Raw genomic sequence first — 21,516 nt, 5'->3', positions numbered from 1 at the left:
CCCCCCCCATCAAAGCCGACGGGGGCAACCCCCGCCCTTGCCTGCACCACAGGCGGGAGGAACTGGGCAAGAGGGGCCGACTGCATTCTCAGCTCGCTTGTCGCTTCATCAGCTGCTCTCTGCCCAGTTCTGGCCTCAGCCTGGGCTCTGACGTATCCTCTTCAGTGATCTGAGGATTCGAGGGCCTTGAACTGAAACACTTCCCTGACAGTGGCCACAAGGAGAAGCGGGGACCACTACAGCTGCCAGTTCCTCCCCTGCCAGCCTCAGGGGAAGCAGAGGGGACCCCGGCCACGTACAGGAAGATGAATCTACAGAGGATCGCAACACGAGAACAAGGAGTCCTGGCGTAGAAATTTGTCCTGAATTTTTCAGGCTCCTCAGGAAAACGTCACACAACAAGCAAAGAGAGACATCAGAACTACAGCAAAGAGGTCACGGTTCTAAGGACAGCTACAAACTACGGCATCGCTGGAGGCATTCCTTTGCCCAAAAGATGATGTATGAGAGCAATTCGAGAAGAGCTGATTTTTTAAAATTGCATGTGATGCTAAGGCCAGCCTCATCTGACTCGGTGAAAACAAAACGGCAGGACATGGATGCTAAGGGCTGCTTCGCACCTGGCACTGTCACGCGCTCCCCACCCAGTCTGTCCCCAGCGCCGCCACTCTACCTCAGCCAGCCGGTCTCCCAGAGCCTTGACCATGATGCTGCTATAGTCGTCACACTCCTGCTCATAGGCCTTGCTCAGCTCCTCCACCCCGAAGCAGGCGACGGCAAACAGACCCAGGTAGTCGCGGACGCCGGAATGCAGCGGAGCAATGAAGTCCGAGAGGCACTGGTACGGGTCCGCGCTGGCAGGGTCCTTCTCGGCCTTCAAACCCAACAGACGGACAGACGGACCGTCAGCACGGATGTGGGAGCGATGCGCAACAGACAGCAATCTCGTCTCTTCAGACGGATCTAAGCTTCACACAGCGATGCCCGTTTTGTTCCCTGTTACGTCCCCAGTACTTAGAAGAGGGCCTGATACGTAGCGAGTATTTGATAAATATTTGTGGAATCAACAAGTGAAAGAAGATTCTAAAAAAATACATGACATGACATGACAGACAGTCAAGAAACCACTGAATTTGCTCCTTCCCACATTTATTGCATGCCTCCAGGCACTGTGCTGGGAACTGGAACCCTAAACATTCATATAAAACAAATTTCCCCCAAAAGTGTTTTCAATTCAAGATCAACATTAAATCCAGAAGTTACATCCAAAAGGGATCCACAAATGCCTAAGCCTCTACTTAGCATCAACAGATGCAGTTCAGCAAACCTCTGGTCAGCAGCCCAGGGCCCCGTGCTGCCCGCTACAGTGGTGGCTCAGGAGACCGCGAGGCCGCCCCTGGGCCGGCCTGACACCAAACCCAGAATTCAGCAGCCCAGCTTCGGGAGTCTCTCCTCAAGGCCAGGTGCCCGCCCTTGCCCATTTCTCATGCCCAAATGGTGATGGACTCCCCCCTGCCACCAAGCAGACAAATAAGGTCGTATACATATCTCACAATCAACAAACACTTGCCGAGAAGATAAAGAGCTAGTAACTAGTGTTCACCGAGTGCTCGCTGTACGTCAGGCGCTACTCTTGCTGCTGTACAGGAACTCGCTAATGTCACGCTGTCAACGACCGTGTGACGTAAGGAAGTGATACCATCAGCCCCATTTCACAGACAGGAAACCTGAGGCAGACAGAGCTTGATCAGCAAGCCCAGTGTCAGACGGTGCTAGGTCCGGGGGTCTGATACCACAACCCACGCTCTTGACCGCTGTACGGCACTGGCACGTAAGACTGATCAATTAATCGGTGAGCAGCAAGCCAGAGGCTTCAGAGCTATTATTTGCTTGCCGGCTCTGGAAACAAGCACAGCCTAACCAACACTGGGCAGAAAATGGTTAAATGGCCAGAAGGTGTTTGGTAATGGCCCGCAGAAATGTCACAGAGCGCAGGGACCACAATGCGGGGGCCATTATCAAATGATGTACTCTGTCCATCAACCATTCTTCACTAACAAAAGCCAGAGGCAGACACAGAGCTTCCCAGCACCACAAGCAGAGACAGGTCACAGAGCCCCTTCACAGCGCGGAAGAGACGGCCACTACAGTCTGAGACAGAAGCCTTCCACAGCAGTAAGTGGCTGTAGCCAGAATCATCTTCCGGAGCACTGGAAGAGAGCACCTCCTCAGCAAGAGCTATCTGAATGTGTCATACGTGCACATCGAGAAGTCCTGCTGTTAAATGCCCTAACACGGTCTGCCATAGCCTGCCCGGTCACGAATGGTGTTGGACGTAAACAGGGCTAGGGCAGAGGTTTGTGACCCGAATTACACCCGCAGAAGAAAAGTCACCAGTTGGCTAGTGAGGAGGGGTGGGACCATACATAACATTACAACCGGCGGCCTCCTGTTCTGTGGTGTCGGAGCCTGGGTGCAGACAGGAGTGATGTAGCTGCCCTCCCCGATCTTATTACGGTATCAGTGTCCCAAGTTTAAGAATCCCTTCGGGACGCCTGGGTGGCTCAGTTGGTTAAGCGTCTGCCTTCGGCTCAGGTCATGATCTCAGGGTCCTGGGATCGAGTCCCACATCGGGCTGCCTGCTCAGCGAGGAGCCTGCTTCTCCCTCTGCCTGCCACTCCCCCTGCTTGTGCTTCCTCTCTCTACCTACTAAATAAAAATAAAATCTTTAAAAAAAAAAAAAATCCCTTCAGATGCTGTTACAGTGAAACTATCTGTCATTATGAATTACGTGGTGGTTATGATTAAAAGCAATACTATCGCTTCTGAATGACTGACAATGGTAGTGGAACTTTGCAGGATGATTTACTGCAACCCTCTGTTAATGGCTCTGGTGAGTTCTGGCTCCAACTCTGGATGAGGACAACTTTCATCACGGCCACAGGGACACGCACGTGGTATCTGCATTCTTCCAGGTGGGGACACAGGAGAGGCAACCGTGTTGAGAAATGCCAGTTCTTGCCACACTGAGGGAAGCCACCGCGTGTGGACGAGCTGGGCTCTCCCCTCTAAAGCTGTGGACTTAGCACCATCTCCATCGGCCCTCATCCCCCTCCCCCTGTAGAATGGAAACATAAACTGTCTACAAGGCGGCGTGGAAATGAATTAAGACGGTCCATCCAGCACCCGACTAAGCACCTGGCATGTCACAGACATTCAGCAAATGTGTGCTTCCGCCTGTCTTCCCCTTGAGAAAGGGAGCCACCGGCCTGTTTTAATAATATGCATGCATGCCAACCGATGTTTTTGATCAAGGAAACATCCGTCTGTGTGTGACCACCGAGGCAGCAACAGTGTGTCCCGGCAGCCTGTCCAACACCACATCCAACACCCCTCTCCTGCTGGTGCCAAGGGGCCAGCCTCTCAACCCACACCGGCTCCTTCTGTCCACTGTCCTCCCGAATGCCTCAGCCCTGGGCCTATGAGTGGTCATTTGGGGTGAGGTGTATCATGTATACACAGCTCAGGCTTGCTTAATTCCTATTTATGATTTTTTTTTTTTAGCACTGTGGTTCCCCATACCTGCTGCCTTAGCCCATGGAAGGTGGCTATGGGCTCTGCGGCCTGTGGCGCTGCGTCCTCCGCGTACAGGTGGATGTCGTCTTCCACGCTCTGCGCCGGCCAGAACCCCACCACGCCCCTGGCTTGGAGCTTCTTCTCACTGATCAGCACTTCCAGCATGTCCTGGGCATCGTCATAGACCTTTTTGGCCTCTTCACCTATTAGGAAAACATAGTCAGAATTCACTTAAAAATGCCAGTGATAGCCAGCAAAAAATACTTGTTTTTAAAGCCACTCCCCCTCCTCAGCCAGCCTCTCCCATCCCCCTTTTATCCCCCCAAATACTTCACTGGTGCCTGTCAGTGGCTGAGGGTTAGTGGTTCGGGCTGACTGCAGTGCCCCTAAATGCCTCTGTTCAGTAAGAGGCAGAGAGAGCCCAATCTGGAGCTCCCCAACGCAGTCTCAGACAGTGAGTGAAACAAAGCCGGCCAGAGCCTTCCATCACCGACCTTCCTCGTGCACCCATCGCTCCAGTGACCTCACAGTGGCCTCTGGGGCCGTGGACCAGGTGGAGGAGGGAGGTGTGGGCCCAGCCCCTCTGCAGGGGCTCCAGCACTGCACTTGGGTGGTTGTCCCTGCACAATGGGCACCTGGCTCCCCTTGACCCTCACCCCAACCTCCTAGCAGAACACTCCTCCACCTTGCTCTCCTCTGGCTCTCTCCTAATCTTCTAGAGGCTTGGCATTGTGATCCCATGCCTCTGGGGGTAGATTCTGGGGGTGGGGCTGGGCCTGAGAAGTGGGGCCAGCGGTTTACCAGCTCACCCACATCTCCAGGTTCTCACCCCCTCCCCCCACCAGTGATCCCGGCACAATGGGCTCCTGGCATTTCCCCCAGTGGGCACATGTGACTGTGCCTTCCCATCCTGTCTCCTCTGCTGGGGACATCCTTTTCTCCAGGAACATCTCATATCCCCAATCCCAGTCCCTCCCATTTCATCTTCAAAAAGTACTTCACATACCACCTCCCCCAGGTCTGTCTTGTTATCGTGTGTTCACGAACGCCCTGGACTCAGCCCCGAGGCAGGAGCTTGGAGGGCCGCGCAGGAACTGCCCATCGTTGGTGGCCGCACCAGCTGTGAGCCCTGCACTGGAGGGCAGGGGTTACCCCTGTTACCTTCTGTTCATCCCCAGCGCCCGCCACAGAGCCTGCCTCGTAACTGACGTCGATAAGCATTTATCAAAGAACAGACCAACAAAATACCCAATTATCCCATAAATAAGGACCGATCTAGCAGTTTAAAAACCACAGAAGAGCTGAATAGGTGAACGATTATAGCAATAAACTATCTGGCAGAATCCAAACCCTCTGCTCGCCACCCTTTCTCCTCTTCAAAGTCCAGACACTACGTCTCGAATAGCAGAGCAGAAAGGAAGAAGGGCGTACTGAACTAACCTACAGTTTTGTCCTTAAATATCTTGGGAAAGCTTCGATTCGGGTACTTGCCCCGGAGCTGCCAGACATCGAAGAAGGGCTTCCAGTCGATGTAGGCCACCAGCTTCCTCAGGTCATAGTCTTCGAAGACCCGAGTCCCAAGAAACGTGGGCTTTACTGTAAAAAGAAGCCCCTATGTCAAGGCCAATGCCGGGGCCTGGGGCTGAGCCGCCTGCACCAGACACTCCTGGCAGCCTCTTCCCTGCTCTGGGGCTCCCCCTCTCCCTCCCTCCTGTTGCCTGTTGGACTTGTTTTACAAAGAGTGGAACTTTAAATGATCACGGAGAAGGAGTAACTCCGCAGCGAATTTAAATCAAATCACTCTTCCCGAGGGGCTGACTGTCTACACCACCCTTGGAAATTCTTCCCTCAGCCCTTCGGTCCAAGAGAAGAGACTTGGGTTTCTCTTCACTTGCACAAATGAAGACAATACTACAATAAATGCCACTGTAGAAAGGCACACGCAGGAAGCCACTTAGAAAAACGTTAGAAACCTGAATCAATCATTTCTACTGCCCACTGCTATATACGTACGCAGGCAAAACATAAGGAAATGCACGGAAAGAAGACATCAAATTCAGGATCCTGCAGGGGAGGGAGGGGCGCTAGGGCGACTTCCACTACGTATGTTCTGCTTTGTTTTTGTTTTTTTTTAAATGGGCACCAGGTTCTTTTTTGTTTTCTTAAAGATTTTATTTGTCAGAGAGAGAGAGAGAGCACAAGCAGGGGGGCGGCAGGCAGAGGAAGAGGGAAAAGCAGGCTCCCCACTAAGTAGGGAGCCCAACACGAGACCCGAACCCAGGACCCTGGCATCATGACCTGAGCCGAAGGCAGACGCTTAACCGACTGAGCCACCCGGGTGCCCCTACAGGTTATTTCTTAGGTCTTATGTACCTAAGGGCTGGTATCCAAGATCTATATAGAATTTCTCAAACTCAACACCCAAAAAACAAATAATCAAGTCAAAAAATGGGTTATTTCTTAGGTCTTATGTACCTAATATATATATAGCAGGTATATATGGGTGTTCAACATATTGTTCTTTACGGCTCCCTGCGAGTCTAAAATAGATCATAAGTGAATTAATGACAAAGAATTTGGAGACAGATGGTGCCGCGGGGCCCTCTGGGACACCAGGAGTGACATTACTGCACCCTGTCCCCCCAAGCCTGGGGCAGGATCAGGCCAGGGTCAGATGCCACGACCACCCCACCAGCTTCCTGGCCTCTGTGTCCTCAGTTCCCTGCTCTGTAAATAGGGATCAGAGAACTTATGCTCTCCTACTCATCTCAGGTGCTGTGGGATAACACCGGAGCCTCCGGAGTATTTTTGTGTCACCAGATAGTCAGAGGTAGACGTGAGAGGGAGAAAAGTACGGGGAGAGTAGGCACTGCTTCTTACTTCTGCCTGGAAATCTCTATCTTTTCATACATGCTCACAGTAGCTCTATCTCATTTGTTGCTGGTCATCTTTTTACTATTCAGAACAATCTCTTCTTCATAACATTAAATTGTGTTGATGTGTTTGACCGTTAAGAAGAAGCTAGATTTCCTCTGGATGAAAGCTCCCTCTTGCCTTGTAGTCACTGAAGGATGCTATTCTGGAATTTTACCACCAAGGACCTTGAGAGAAGAGCTCCTCTTTTTCCCTTTAGTGACTTCCTGCGACTACTGGAAGACTGGGTTGTCCTCAGAAACATCTCTGTGGGCTATACCTCAGGGCCTCTGCCCTTCTGAAGTAACAGGTGCAGAGCCCCACAGCAGCCCCACCCCGGGGACAGAGGGCCATTCGAAAAGTATCCCCACTGCTGCCTTCAGAGGACTGTCCCTGCTGAATCGTGCTGGATATTTGGGCTAAAATGGGACTTTCCCTGTGATGTTTTTCTAATTTCATAGTGAAAGGTAAAGGGAAAATAGTAGTTGGACTATCCAGTGATTTACAGTTTTCAACAGCTGATCTTCTTTTATCCTCACCATCTTCCATAGGGTAACTCCTTTTTACACATTAGAAACTGTCAACCATGGAAGTGAGACGCTCAAGGTTGTTCAGTGATTCGGAGCGAGGAGCCAAACTGGGAGTAGAACCCGACCTCCTGACTCCCAATGTGGCATTCCTCCTACTCACCCACACTGAACTCAGCAGGACTGAAAGTAGAACCAAGTGCACCTACATTTCCAATTTAATGCTCTCCACTCTGCCGATCATATGCGTAACACTGATGTTGTGAGCCAGGAGAGTGGATTTGAGGCATTACCTTGGAAATAAGGATTCAAGTAATACAACCCCTGTTCACCCTGTCTCAGTTCTGCATTTGTACCTCATGCCCTTCTAAGCGTGTCAAAACATCTTCCATATTTTATTCCCTCATGAACAACTCCATAAGGCAAGAGAGATGGCTAGAAATAAGAAAGGAAAAAAAAGAAAAAACAAAAGAAATAGAAGGAAGCATTCAGAGAGAGAACGGGAAAGAGTGCACAGGAAATAGGAGCTCTTGCTTTGCTGGAATGTTCTAAAGGTCTGTTCAGGGTGAGGGCATCTTTGATCTCAAGCACTCCATGTCTACACTTGGGCCTGCCCCGCGACCCAGGCCACCCAGGCAGGTCTCCAGAACTTATGTCAAGTTGCGGGGGGCCCCTCGAGTCCCACACAGAGGAAAGAGTGTGGGGTCAGAAGACAGACCAGAGAGAGAATTCCAGTAACCTTTCATGTTCTCACCCGAAACTCAGGATCTTCACATGTGAGTGGGGACAACAGCACATTCACTACAGAGTGCGGTCAGTCTGGTCCTCCGTAAATGGTACCTATTTCCTTTTCTTTTAAATCATCACTGTGCTTCATCACTATTATTAGACACAAGTAAGAGTCTCTAGCTGCACATTTGATTCTGTAGCCAAGTATGTGCAAACACCTCTCCAGCCCTCACTATCACACACAGCCTTTCTCTAACCGACAGCCAGACAGACCTGGAGGGGGCTCCGACAGCCAGTCAATACGGAAACCGTTTTTTCTAGCTTGACTTAAGGTTAAGTATCTTCTCTCCTATGAACAAAAGAAAAGTTATTTTAGTCGGAGACTCTTCTCTCTCCAGCTGCTACTATGGAAGTATGTCCCCAAAGCTAGTACATGACTTGTGTAAAAACAAAACAAAACAAAACAAACACAAATCCTTTTATTAATGAAAATTCATATCGTAAGAAGCTCTTCCTTTTCCACCCAATATGGCTCCATGTTAGCACCAGAACAATAGAGAGTAAAGATTCGGTAAATACCCATTAAATGTTGATATGTAGATCCCTCAACCCTGCAGTAAGCCCGGCAATGGAGCGGCATCCCGCCTGCCCTTTTAGAACATCCGAGGCCAGGGCTAACTGGCCTGCCGTCGACCGGCCCTAGGACCAGAAGGCAGAGCTAGGAAACTGTCAACTGTGGGCAGACCTGAGGAGAGGCGGAAAGCCAACCACAGAATCTTGGGCTAGTCAACACCTCAGAAACACCTGTTCTCTTCATGCCGTTTGTTGTCTCCTTTCGCTCGCCTAACCACCCCCAAAGTGCCCCCCACCACGGACAAGGTCCAACAGGCAGATGAACCGGGAAGAAATATCCCGGTGACTTCTAACGAGTGATTACGTCTGCTGCCCAAGGATTCCCTGAAGCTTATGTAGAGAGGGACAGTTCCTTTAACACCACTCTGCAGCCTGTGCTAGGCAGTAGGGAGAGAGGCTGCAATGGTCCTGTCTGATGTCTTCATTTTCTTCCATTATTTCAAGAGCAAGGATCTGGGGGAATCATGTCCACACACTGTTTCAGTTCTTGTTCTCCTGCTGGATATGTTTCATTCGTTCTCATAACTCTGCTCTCAGGCACAGCACCTAACACCTACTGTGTACCCAATAAATGTTCGGTGGAATAAATGAAATTAATTTTAGTATAACCCCAAATTACTGGGAACTCAGACACCAGAGAATTCCGATTTGAACTAGAAAAGAGGGCTTCTCTAAAATGATCCTAAACCTTTGCCCTCCATAAAACAATAAAGTCACATTCAAAAATGCAGGATCGTTTTAATGCCCAACCATCGGGGACCTGTTTTTGTCACTTACCTTGAGAGACTCATAATGGTCCTGTCTAATATCTTCATATTCTTCCATGATCTCCTCAAAATATTCATCCTTTAGATTCTCATCTAATAGTTGCGAGCACTGAACATGCAAGATCGAAATTCAAGAACCACAGAGGAGCAAAAGGAGACAAACAAAACAGGAGCAACACTGGTCAGTTCTGGTGACGCCTCCTTCAGGGAGCTTTCCCTCGTTCACGTCATTCCCTCTCCCTTCGCCAGCTTCGCTAATTCCTGCCGGGGCGTGCAGCCGAGGGCTACCTCAGTATATCTAGGATGTCCAACTCTCACACATTCCAGAGAAACGCCTGGCTCTTGATGGATCCTGAGAGATAAGCTCTAAGCCCTTGCAATATCCTGCCTGATAAGAGTCTTCGTCCACCTGGAGCCCTGGGCCACCCTGCATAGTTTACGCTAACAATGTGATTTTGGGGAGACCTGGCTTATGTTGTATCTGTCTGACTCTGGAGTAACTAAGGCGAGTCAGGTGCTTAAAGCATTCCATTCCTACGGGACTGACTCCCAGGAGAAGCCCTGGATACCAAGGCTTGGCTGAGCTTCCCTGGTCGGCAATGCGCTGCCCGTGGTGTCCTGCCTCACTCTAGGAAGGATTAAGCACTGTCCGTAGGACTCCACGGGGGAGGACACCTGGAAGCTGGTGCCTGCCCTTTCTTGGATTCCACCTTTTGTATCTTTTGCCTCTGCTGATTTTAATCTGTATTCTTTCACTGCAATACAGCGTGATTGTGAGTATAACGGTATTTCTGAGTTCTTTGAGTCCTTCTAGCAAATCACTGAAACTGAGGGTGGTCCCAGGGACCCACACAACACATTGGTCAGGTACCGATCTATGTTTCAAAGGTACTCGGTGCCTCTCTCCCTCATTGCATTTCCCACAGGCTTTTAGTATCTGTGTATCCACTTGGCTCACTAGAGGACAAGCCCTTGGAGGGCAGGACTGCACCTTAACTGCCTTCATGTCCCCGGTTTCTAGCTCTGTACCTGGCACGTACAAGGTGTCTCCTCACTAAATGTCTGCTGAAGGAATGAGGCTGATCTTCATGGTCAACTACGAGCTTGTGCTAAGGAAAGAAAGGAAACCCATCATCTGAGAAATGAGGCAACTTAGTCAATTCTAAAACTAGGATCAGCTAAATATTGTTTATGACTGGGATTATCAAGGTAATGGGAGAATAGCCACCACCAAAGCTCAAAATACAATTATCCAGAAAGAGGAAATGGCTGCTGATCACCATCAGCTCAAAACCCTGCGCTGCCCCATCTCATCTCTCAGCCTCCAGCTGGATCTTCCAACACAAGGGCCTGGAAGGTCAGTATCATTATGTGAAACTGACCAAGTTAGGCTGGACGATGGCTGAGGTGCCCACCGGCTTGAAATGCCTTTAATTCTACATGAATTTTCTAAGTATCTCTAACAGCAATCCAATCCCCTAAGAGTTAGTATAAAGCCAAATCACTTTTAGGAACCTAATCAGAAAAGACCACTGTGACAAGCCTGACAATAGACTCCTGAATGGTATTCACACCACAAAGTACCTCCCAGCCTTTCATCCACCTTAACTCAATGGGGTCCTCGCTTAAGCCAGCAGAGCTAAATGGAGACAGGAAGGGGATGCCTGCTGTTGAGCCCGCCAATGCACATGGAATCGGTGATTTTAAATATTGTTTGAAATATTGTTTAAAATTCTGCATTCTGTGAGATTTTAGACCCTGAGAAAGCAAAATCCTGATTTTTTTAAACATCCAAAGGACTTTTAACAGGACTCTGACATGGCTCCCATCGGGTAGACAGGGCACACCAGTTTGCTGGCACTGTCCATACCCTGGGGGCCCCAGCTCCCAGAGCCAGAGTGACAAGCCCCTCCCTGCCCAGTCTGACTTGCTCATGGCCCATTATACGGGCTTATCTTTGTGATCTTTCCACCACAAATCAGAGCTCGTCGTGGGTTTTCAGGCCAACCATTCACACGTGTTTTATTCTTTTATTCTTCATTTTTCATAACAGCAATAGCACAGTGAGAGGGGAGAAGTTGAAAATACAGTTTATAATTTAGAAAGAACTAAATATTGGCACCTCGTTTTTTATTTAAAAAGAAAGGAAAGACAGCAGGGGCATCCTGAGGTCTAAAGCTCCAATGATCCCATAGTTGCCACATTTCGGAATCTTTCAGATGCTGGAGCCAGTGGTCCAGAGCACGGGCCTGGGCCACGCTCACTGGGGTCGGATCAAAAGACTCTGAACCGACAATCAGCCTAAATGAATTGTACCACTGACTCCTGAGAAGTGTCACCAGCAATGACCCAAATGACTTATCATCGCACTTATGTCTGAGTAATTTCAGAAGGGGGCCATCTCTTTGTATCTGAGAAGAGCTAACCACTGCCGCTGTCCAGCCGGACCGACCGGCAAGAGCACCAGTACCCACGCCTCATCTTCGGGCTTTCGGCTCGGCCCCTGCTGCATTACTCTTCAAGACGGTGACGGAGTGCCCTCAAAATAGAATCCAGAGGCCAGTTCCTTCCCACCCAGAGTCATCCCCCTACCTGTGGGGGCAACGCTACCACCATGGACTTAAAAAGGGCCAACAGCCTGGTCTCCAAACGGGAAATGTTCAGTCATTCATTAGCATTTGAAAATAGCAACAAGCCTTAAAAATAGGCCCAATGGTTACTCAATCATGAACTCGATATAAGCTCGATATATGAAGCACAATCCAAATATAAGATACAAAAAACTGTTCTGAAATTGTAGAAATGTAGTTTATTTACACATTAGTCTACATCAATGGCAAATAAAAAACTGCAACTTTATGATTCCAGTCTGATTTAATTGTATCCTTTTGAATAAAGGAGGATCATTTAAATATTAATGGAAGCAAGTTTAACGAGGCAATGGAGTTAAGACCACCTGCCTTCACACCCCACACTTGCCGCTTAACGGACGTGTGGCTTCAAGAGGGGTACTAACCTCTCCATTCCTGTGTCCTCATCTCTCAAATGGGGATAATGAAAGTATCTGCTTCATGGGGGTTTAAAAAAAAAAACCACGGAAAGCACTTAGCACAGTGTCTGGCACCCTATCAATTTCCAGTAATGTTAGTCATTATTGTTCAACTTCAATATAAATGAATTCACAGATCTGGAAGGATGCCTTTGGAAAATGGCTTAGGACATGTGGTCACCCGAGTTCAGGCCGCGTGATGTCACTGGGCAGTCTCATGAATCATCAGAGCCCCTCGGTAACTCTCCTCGCCCATAAATCAGAAGGCTGCACTACATTAGCAGTTTTTAAAATTGTGCTCTTTCGAGAACTAGGTGCGGGATGAAGGATGGAAGGGTCTGCTCTTATCCATACCATGCTGTACTTGCAGACAAGGTTTCTGTGGCTAAAACAAACCTGGAAACCACGGGACCACACAGTCCCTCAGATTCTCTCCAGCTATTATTTCCTATTATACAATGAAACAAATGAAACACGTAACAACAAGAGAGGATACTGGGCTTCACTGATGGAGAGAAGCATAAAAAGACACTCAGGTATGTTGTTTATTACATTTACTGAGAAAAAGCATCTATTATTCTGGGTTTTGAACATCTAGAGAATGTTTTTCTCTCTTTGGGTAGGGTCAACTGGCCCATTCCGGGTTAAGGGTCTTTTTATCTGGACATAGGTCATTTTTTAAAATTCCACATTCCTTTTAGCTCTGGTGTGGAGTTAAGACAGTATATATTCATATTTGTAAATGCATGTAAATGGCTGAAACCTCTCTCCCTCTGGGTTGGTGTCAGGGTCACGAGTGTCTTGGTACCATGTCTCTGTTGCTCAGACCAGCGTTCCGCTGCTAGCTCAGGACGCGGTCTTCGAAAGCACAGGACACGTCACCTGGCCCCCCCTTCCAGCAATGCAGACCCCCGCAGTGACACTGTGACAAGCTGTAGGCTCTTCTTCCACATTTTTTTTTAGTAGACTTGGACAAAAATAAAAGAAGATCTTGGGAAGTACCCTGAACTCTGCATCTTCTCTTCTCCTTACAACATATCTGAAGGAACGCAAGGCCCCACACTTACCACCACCACGCTCTTAGATGCGTCCAGGACGTGGATTACAGGCGCGCTGTATCTTGGAGCTATTTTAACCGCCGTGTGGGTTCTAAAAAGAGGGGTCGGGAAGAAAAACACATCCATCAGGGCTGACAGTTCCTCCACGACACGTGTTTGGAACCATTAGAGATAATGTGTTTCTACAGAGTGCTTTCCAAGGAAAGATTGTAAGGTACTTCAAATATTGAACTTCACATTTCCCTTGTAAAACAAGGGGACTTCCTCCTCTCCCCCACCCCCATAAGATGGGGAGACTGAGGGGAGAAGACATGGATTTGTCGGCTCACGCTACAAAAACAAAAATCTGTGACAAAATGCAGAAGACTGTCCTCAGCTCTCTGCCAACAGGGATGCGACCATGACCTTGCACTCATTAGCAGCCTGTCTGAACTGAGGGAGCTAAGCAGCCCGGGCAATTGCGCTTTGCTGCCATAAAAGTCAGGCTGAGTTCCTTCCTTCAAATGGGCTGGGAGAGCAGCCAGGGCCCCTGGGGCACCAGGCACCAGGCAGAGGACGCACACGCTAGCTCAGGACGCAGTCTTCAAAAAGCCCACCTCAGACTTGCAGTAAGGAACCTCAGACCCTGAATAAATTTGACACGAAGTAACACAGAGAGGCAAAAGTGGCAACAACATTCAGCCCCAAACCGCTACTGCCAGACTGGGAAACAGGAGCAGTGAGGAAGAAACACCCTTTAACCCTTGGAGGGGCCTAATTCACTGAAGTGCGCAGCAAGCTGCCCTCTGATCACTGAATCTCATAGCACAGGCTCTGCAGCGGCTAAAGTGAGACCCAGTCGCACACCCTCCCCGACAGTGGTTACACCAGGGCCCTGAAAGTGGGACCCAAGTGTGCACTTTGCCACAAGCGCATTTAAAAGGGCAGCTGCTGTGGCTCCCCCAGGATGGACTGTCCTTCCCGGTCTTTTCTCGCCCTATCTTGTCCCCCTAAGGTAGCAGCACTCTTCCAGGGGTCAGATGCTTTCCTATTCTTCCCCCTCAACTAACATGCATTTTCCTGTGGAAAGATGTCCAGAATAAGCTACTATGTGGGGGAAAACCAAAGTAACAGAACAGTCTGTTTAATACAACTCTGCTTTTTAAATAAACAAGTACTACCGCCCTGAACCTGCCCTCACCTGCCAACCTTGTATGTGTATTTAGAAAAAAACAGAGAGACACACATCAGATGTCAGCCCTGGTTACACGGAGGTTGGAGGTGGAATGGAAGGCAGGAAGGGAGAGACTAAATTTTACTTTCCATTCCTCTGAAGGATTTGACATGTTCTAATAATAAGCGTGGATTACTGAGGTAACTTTTAACAACCAGGAGAATATTAAAGGCACAATATATGGGTGAGTGTGTTTTTAATAGGTTTCTCAGGGATGACTAAAAGTTCATTCCCAAGAAGACAGATAAGAGCCTGACATTTCACCTGTCCCCCCCCTTTTTTTTTTTAAGATTTTACTTATTTATTTGACCCAGAGAGAGAGAGACAGCGAGAGAGGGAACACAAGCAGGGGGGTGGGAGAGGGAGAAGCAGACTTCCCGCGGAGCAGGGAGCCCGACGTGGGGCTCGATCCCAGGGCCCTGGGATCATGACCTGAGCCAAAGACAGATGCTCAATGACTGAGCCCCCCAGGCACCCCTCACCTGTCCCCTTTGTACAGGTCTCTCCACACACGGACAGGAAGCAGAGGACTAAAGCCCAAAGTCACAGGCACTGAGCTCCACAATAGACGTGCAGGCCCAAGGTGCTGGGCACAGGAGGCTCTGCTGGACTGGGGGGTTGGGGCGTACAGCGGCAGAGGGAGTCAGACCCAACACCTCCACGGCCGTCCCAGGGTGTGCTGTTGGTGCTAACTGTGTGCACAAAGATTTGAAAGTATCCCTGGTATTCTACAAGGCAGAAGATTTTCAAACAGTCGGAATAGTTTTAAAGAAGAAACTGTTTCCAGCTTCTCAAGAGAACACAAGTGAGACTATGCTTTCTTCCTCTTCCTCAGGTGGTCAGCTCTTCGAACACGCAAATAGCCCTCAATATATATTCTGCATGAAGTTCCTCCAGGAAACATTAGGCCTGATGTGACTTGGCTACTTCTCTTAAAGGGAACCAGCGCAGTTTTAAATCTTAAAGTCAACACCATCAATATTCATTAAGCATCCAAGGATTCCCAGTGCAATTCTGGCCATTCTCTCACTGATGATCTTCTGGACAAGGGCACCGGGAAGAAATGGATGGATCCCACTATTTAAAACCAGCAACAACAAATAAAAGCAAAGTGCTGTTTTCCAGCGCGCGCACACACACACACACACACACACACACACACACACACAACAAAGCTAAAGGAGCACAGCCATAAAATTTGAGCTGGCTCAGCCATCAAGAGCACTACTGGTTTCCTTATAAAATAGTATGACATTGAGTCTACTTTCTTCTAAGCTTCCATTTACGCATCTGTCTCCAGCGGGAAGCAGACTTCTTTCCGAAGCCTGAAAAGATGGAAAACACTGGAATCTCTCCTCCCCTCCTACAGACCAACAGCACAGGGCTGGGCCCTGAGGCTGAATCTCAGCTCCGTCTCTGCTGAGTCCCTCAGCAATGCTGGGGATTCAGTGAGTCGCCCCCCATGGTTGCCCAACGGGCAGGACAGTGTTAACTTCAGAAGGTCTTTTTAAAAACTCTGAAAAAGAACAAGTTAATTCAAGAATTTTTTTTAATGCCTTATCCTTCCAGAATTAAAACGTTTTACATAAATGCAGCATGACCAAAAAAACCCTTAGAATTTGATGAGAAAAATGAGAGTCAGGGGAAATGAAGATGGGAGGCAATCAGCAGTGGGGTCAGACGCAGAAGTCGGGTCCGTGAAATCCTCCCCCCGCACCTGAGCTCCAAGCTTCCCCATAGCCAACGCCACGAGGAAAACAATGCTAGTTATGCGATTCAGCATCTTACCTCCTAACAATTCATAAAAAAACCAAAAACATGGGGCATCTGGGTGGCTCAGTTGTTAAGCGTCTGCCTTCGGCTCAGGTCGTGATCCTGGAGTCCCAGGATCGAGCCCCACATCGGGCTCCCTGCTCAGCGGGAAGACTGCTTCTCCCTCTCCCACTCCCCCTGCTTGTGTTCCCTCTCTCACTGTCAAATAAACAAATAAAATCTTTAAAAACAAAAACAAAAACAAAAACAAAAACTCGGGAAATGACCTCTCTCTTCGAGCAATGTGACTTCCTTCTGAATTCTCCACTATTCACAAAAAAATAACTGAAAAAGACACTGTGAAGTTCTGGGTTTTGAACCATTTAAAAATTGAGTGCTAACTACCAGACTTGTGCCTTTGAGAAGCTGTGCAGCTAACAGGGCCAGATTTCCATGCAAGTCATTTCTAGCTTGTGATACAAAACAATATGCATTACGGACGGAAGAATATTCAGTTTTCTATCCTCTCAGAGCTACAGGTTAAAAAGGGAACTCCAGGCACGTTTCCATGCGCACATGACCCCAAGTCTGTAGAGCCCTTTCAACTCATCCCGGGATCCATCAATCAGCCGTAAGGCTCATTGCGAGTGTCCTGGGAATAGGGTTCTAATTCCATCATGCCACCACGGGCCACTGAGATCTGGAAAAGCCATGGACATGGTACAGCCCCTCATCTTCTTTCATGACAACTTGGAAATCCTGAGCTGCCATCTGCTCAAATAACAGTTCACAAAGGCAAAAAATGGAACACGGCTGCTCTCTCAACAGGTCTGCAGAAGGTAAGAGTAAGAGCTCCCAGAGGGCTTCTGAGATATCCCAACTCTCCTTGCCTTCTAGCAAAGCTGACTCTCCCAGGAGTAGAGGGCGTTCTTAGAGAGATGCAAAAAGCACTAACCGTAAAGGAAGAGACTGATAAATCAGACTTCCTGAAGATTAAAAACTTTGTTATCCAAAAATACAACTAAGACAGCAAAAGGCAAGCCATAATGGAAGAATCTATTTGCCATATATTTCTAATAAAGGGCTTTCATCCAATATAAATAAAGAATGCATACCAATCGGTAAGAAAAAAGGCAGAATACCGAATTAAAAAAAAACAGACTTAGAAAGCAAACCCAAATGGTCAACATACACATGAAAAGGTAGTCAACATCATCAGTCAGCAAGAAAGACAAGTGAAAACCATACCAAGATACTATTAACATATGTACTGAAATGGATAAAATTGAAAAGGGTGTGGAGTAACTGAACTCTTGTAGTTGCTGGTGGGAGTGTAAATTAATACAATCACTTTGGAAAACTACCCAGCAACATCTAATGCCAATGATCGTACGCACAGGACCCAGCAAGTTTGCTTCAGGGCAGAAATACGAACACAGCGGCATTCTGCCCAATAGCCCCAAACTAGAAAAACCCAATGTCCACCAACAGTAGCCTGGATAACTAAGCCACAGTATAGTATACAATTATACAATGGAATATTATATACACCACGGTGGAAAAACAACTACTATAACCACCAGTTTGGGCCTCACAGGCAGAACGGTGCACAAAATAAGCGGGACACAGAAGAACACATGCAACGGGATTCCACGTCTATGAAGCTGAAATGCAGGCAAACCCAACCTACGGTGATGGGAGACAGCACAGTGGTCATTTTGTTGTAAAGGATGACTAGGTGGGGGAACAGCCAAGCGCCCAGAGTGCCAATAACGTTCTATTTCTTAATCTAGAGGTGCTTACGTAGGGGGTTCAGTTTTGTAAAAATTCATCGAGTTGTAGATCTCTGACTTGTGTACTTTTCTGTATGACCGTTGTATTTCAGGAAAACGGCTTCCTTAAAGAAGAGGGCTGGATTAAGCAAGACTGAGTGAGGCTTCACCCACTGTCACTACTTTAGAACGGAGTCAGAGTCGGGGAGTTTTACACCGAGGTTCTTAGAATCTAAGGAATCTATCCTGCAAGGGCTGTTCTAGCAGAACAATGGAAAAGAGAACGTGTAACTGGCGACTGGCTTTTATTTTCCAATTATTTTCCCAGAAACTGTAAGAGGCATGAAGAGAACAGCATGAAAAAAGGCGGAGTTCATACAGAAACAGAGCACTGGAGAGCTGAAGGAACTTTGTGAGGTCGTAGGACCTAGATTTCCACCTTTGGGGAGGATCACGTCACCAATTCCCAGACCAAGAGAACAGAAGTTTTGCAGGAGCACAGAGAGACAGTGGGTAACTTCTGACCTGCTTCTAACTTGATATGCCAGGTTCTAACTGTTAGGAGGCACGTGTGGCTAATTTTGCATATGGTATATCTTGGGAAGCTAGTTATGTCGCTTCCAAATGTTTTTTTAAAATCCTCTTTAATCTGGTGGCCCTTACTTGGTAAGAGATATAACAGAATGGACCATTTATAATGTTCCAATTTGCATAAGAGCAATATGTGGTTTCCTGACATTGAACTTCTCAGTGTGGTGTCGTGCCTTATAAAATGTTTTATTTGGAAACCAACATCACATCTATTTATTCTGTTTTATAATCATGATCTTAAAAGGTATTTCATCCTCACAACAGTCTGTAAATTCTGATCATTCTCTTTACTAAGCTGATGAATATTCACATTAAAATCATCAGTTACCCAAGACCCTGCTCACTGAAACCCCAGTTCTTGATGGGTGGTCATATCCCTAGAGAATAATCTGCCCCATATCCTAATGGGTAAGTCCTGGGTGGAAAAACAAACCCAGTTTTCTAAGGTAAGCAACAATGGCCACATTACGGAGTCCTTCAAGTATGAAAAGCAGTTAGTGAATAAATGACACAGAACACTGTTACTACTTGTGAAAATGATGCTCTCAGATTATAAATGGTATGATGGTTCATTTTATGTGTCCATTTGGCCACACCATGGGATCTAGGTTTTGGTCATACACCAGTCTAGATGTTTCTGTGAAGGTATTTTTTTAGATGTGATTTAACATTTAAATCAGTAGACTCTGGGTGAAGCAGATTACTCTTCCTAGTGTGGGTGGGCCTTGTCAAATCAGTTGAAGACCTTAAGAGAAGAGACTGAGGTGCCCAAAGGAAGAAGGAATCCCACCTCCAGACAGCCTTTGGAACCAAGACTGCAACATCAGCTCCTGCCTGGTCTCCAGCCTGCTGACCTTCCCTGCAGATTTCAGTCTTACCAGACCCAAAAATGGCATGGTCCAATCCTTAAAATAAACCTCTCTGTATACATAATATATAGTATATATTAAGAATATAATATAGAATAATATATATAACATACATAAAGTAAATATATACATATACATCCTATTGATTCTGTTTCTCTGGAAAACTTGGTTAATACGACTGGCTTAATGTACAGTTGTTTCTAGTGTGAAAGGAACTTTGGAGTATCTTTGGACTCTATTGTATTCTTGTATTAGAAAAAAAATAAACTGCGTGCTAGTAGGATCATCAAGTTCAATGTTCCACCTGGGCATTATTCCCTGCCAAAGTAAATAACACGGGGCATAAGGAACATGTCAGAAAAAGTCTAACAGTACCCATAAATTAACATATTTCTCACCAAATATCATTATGATCACAACCCCAGGAAAAATCTGACAAACTGAATAATGTCATGCGACCAACTTATAACTTTCTCCTCCTTAAATTGCTTAACTGAAAGTTTCTCAAAAAGTTCCCCCTTTCAAAAACAACTTCCCAAGGTGATCCTTTGGTTCATTCTTGCTAGCTTGGCCTCCTGCCTCAACTATTACAAAGCTGGAGTTTCTTCAAGGGAACCTGTAATTACTCAATCAGACACCTGCTTCCAGACAGAGAATGGGCTAAAGTTAAAGCAACGTCTTTGTGCCAAAAGATACACCTTTCTCCACTTGGTTTGATTTCAAGAGGAGTGTTTATCAGAAATCTCAGGAACTGAATGGGAGGTGAGGGGATTAAGGAAAAGACAATGACAAGCCAAAGGAATCCAAAAAAAGGCAAAGGGTGGGGAGATCACAAAGGAGTTTCCCAGACCATGCTCCAAAAGCACGCTGGCTCTTGTCCAAGGGAAAGCTGAACGCTCATGGGCTTATACAGGAGCCAACACACTAAGCATAAAAAACCAAACCAACAAACAAACCCCCCTCCCCAAAACCCCACAGGTTTTATCACTGTTTTTAAACACTGGCATTTAGATGAATTTAAAGGAAAGCAAAAAGTTCATTAGCATGACTTACCTGGATGTGGTTGCTCCTCCAATCAACAGTGGAATCTTTATAGCCAATCTCTCCATTTCTTTGGCAACAAAAATCATTTCATCCAGGGAAGGAGTGATGAGTCCTGATAGGCCAATTATATCTATTATTTCAAAAAGGAAAAAAGGACAGTGAGGAGGAGGATGAGAGAAAACACAGAAAAGTATGCAAGACTCATTTTAAAACCTTTGTAATAAAGACCAGAAGACCTTAAATGAATTCCCAACTTCTAATTCTAAGACATCTTTTCTGGGGAGTTTCAATTTATTTGTTCGCTTTTGGTAGTAAATACGATTTGTAGCTTCAAGTTGCAGTAATGTGCTTGCCACAGTTTGGGGAAGCCATGCAAATAAAATGCACTGTTTAGGATTTCCCAGACTTAAATGCGTCACAGTGTCTCAAGAAACATAAAAACGATGATACACAGAGAAAAATCTGATACGACCCTGTAATAATCCTGTTCCCATTCCCCATCTTCCCAGCTGGGAGGAGTTTCACCGGTCCCTATTCACCAATCCAAACCCCACTATAAACGACAGTGAAAGCCCCCCACGCAGGAACTGGCCTCTAATTGCCTGAGTGCCCCACTGGTCCCACGCGGGCTGGGGCATCACCGGTTACTGACAGACACACCCTGCTGGTGAGGACATCCAGTGGAAAGCCCAGAAGCACAGGTGAACCGTACCTGCTTTATGGTCAAGAGCAGCTTTCAGGATCTTGTCGCAGGGAGTCATGACTCCTAAATCAATAACTCTGGGGGACAGAAAGGAGATGTGAGGAAATTAATGAGAACCCATCAGAGACAAAGCCGAGATGAACATTTTTACTCAGCCACCAAACACTCCTCTAATGTCAACTGGAGTCACAGGGACATGCTCACTAAGCACCGACAATCATCACAACTACAATGACCACTTATGAAGTACTTACCACATATGCCAGGTGCAATGCTAAGATTTTTAAAGCAGCTTTATTGATACAGAATTCACACAGCAT

General features: G+C 47.2%; 1 protein-coding gene across 3 annotated transcripts in view; it reads right to left on the bottom strand.

Annotated features, from left to right (window-relative positions):
• Nucleotides 1-43: 43 nt before the first annotated feature.
• MTR (5-methyltetrahydrofolate-homocysteine methyltransferase) overlaps nucleotides 44-21,516 on the bottom strand; it is a 93,277-nt gene continuing 71,804 nt past the window's right edge. Inside the window, exons 23-30 of one of the 3 annotated variants that reach the window (XM_081824328.1) lie at nucleotides 21,206-21,273; nucleotides 20,503-20,623; nucleotides 13,262-13,343; nucleotides 9,156-9,254; nucleotides 8,019-8,094; nucleotides 5,017-5,172; nucleotides 3,583-3,779; nucleotides 45-874 (exon numbers count right to left, since the gene is read on the bottom strand). In XM_081824328.1, the coding sequence (XP_081680454.1) occupies nucleotides 563-874; nucleotides 3,583-3,779; nucleotides 5,017-5,172; nucleotides 8,019-8,094; nucleotides 9,156-9,254; nucleotides 13,262-13,343; nucleotides 20,503-20,623; nucleotides 21,206-21,273 (1,111 nt within the window). In that variant the 3' untranslated portion in view covers nucleotides 45-562. Of the gene's footprint in view, nucleotides 875-3,582; nucleotides 3,780-5,016; nucleotides 5,173-8,018; nucleotides 8,095-9,155; nucleotides 9,255-13,261; nucleotides 13,344-20,502; nucleotides 20,624-21,205; nucleotides 21,274-21,516 lie in introns of all 3 variants that reach the window. The other 2 variants (XM_081824327.1, XM_081824329.1) reach the window with 2 other exon arrangements.

Source organism: Leptonychotes weddellii, chromosome 6, assembly GCF_054177405.1.
Source record: "Leptonychotes weddellii isolate Sample4059 chromosome 6, ASM5417740v2, whole genome shotgun sequence".
NCBI classification, from domain to species: Eukaryota; Metazoa; Chordata; class Mammalia; order Carnivora; family Phocidae; genus Leptonychotes; species Leptonychotes weddellii.
Note: the sequence above shows the minus strand (reverse complement) of the source record. Positions and strands in the feature narration are given on the sequence as shown.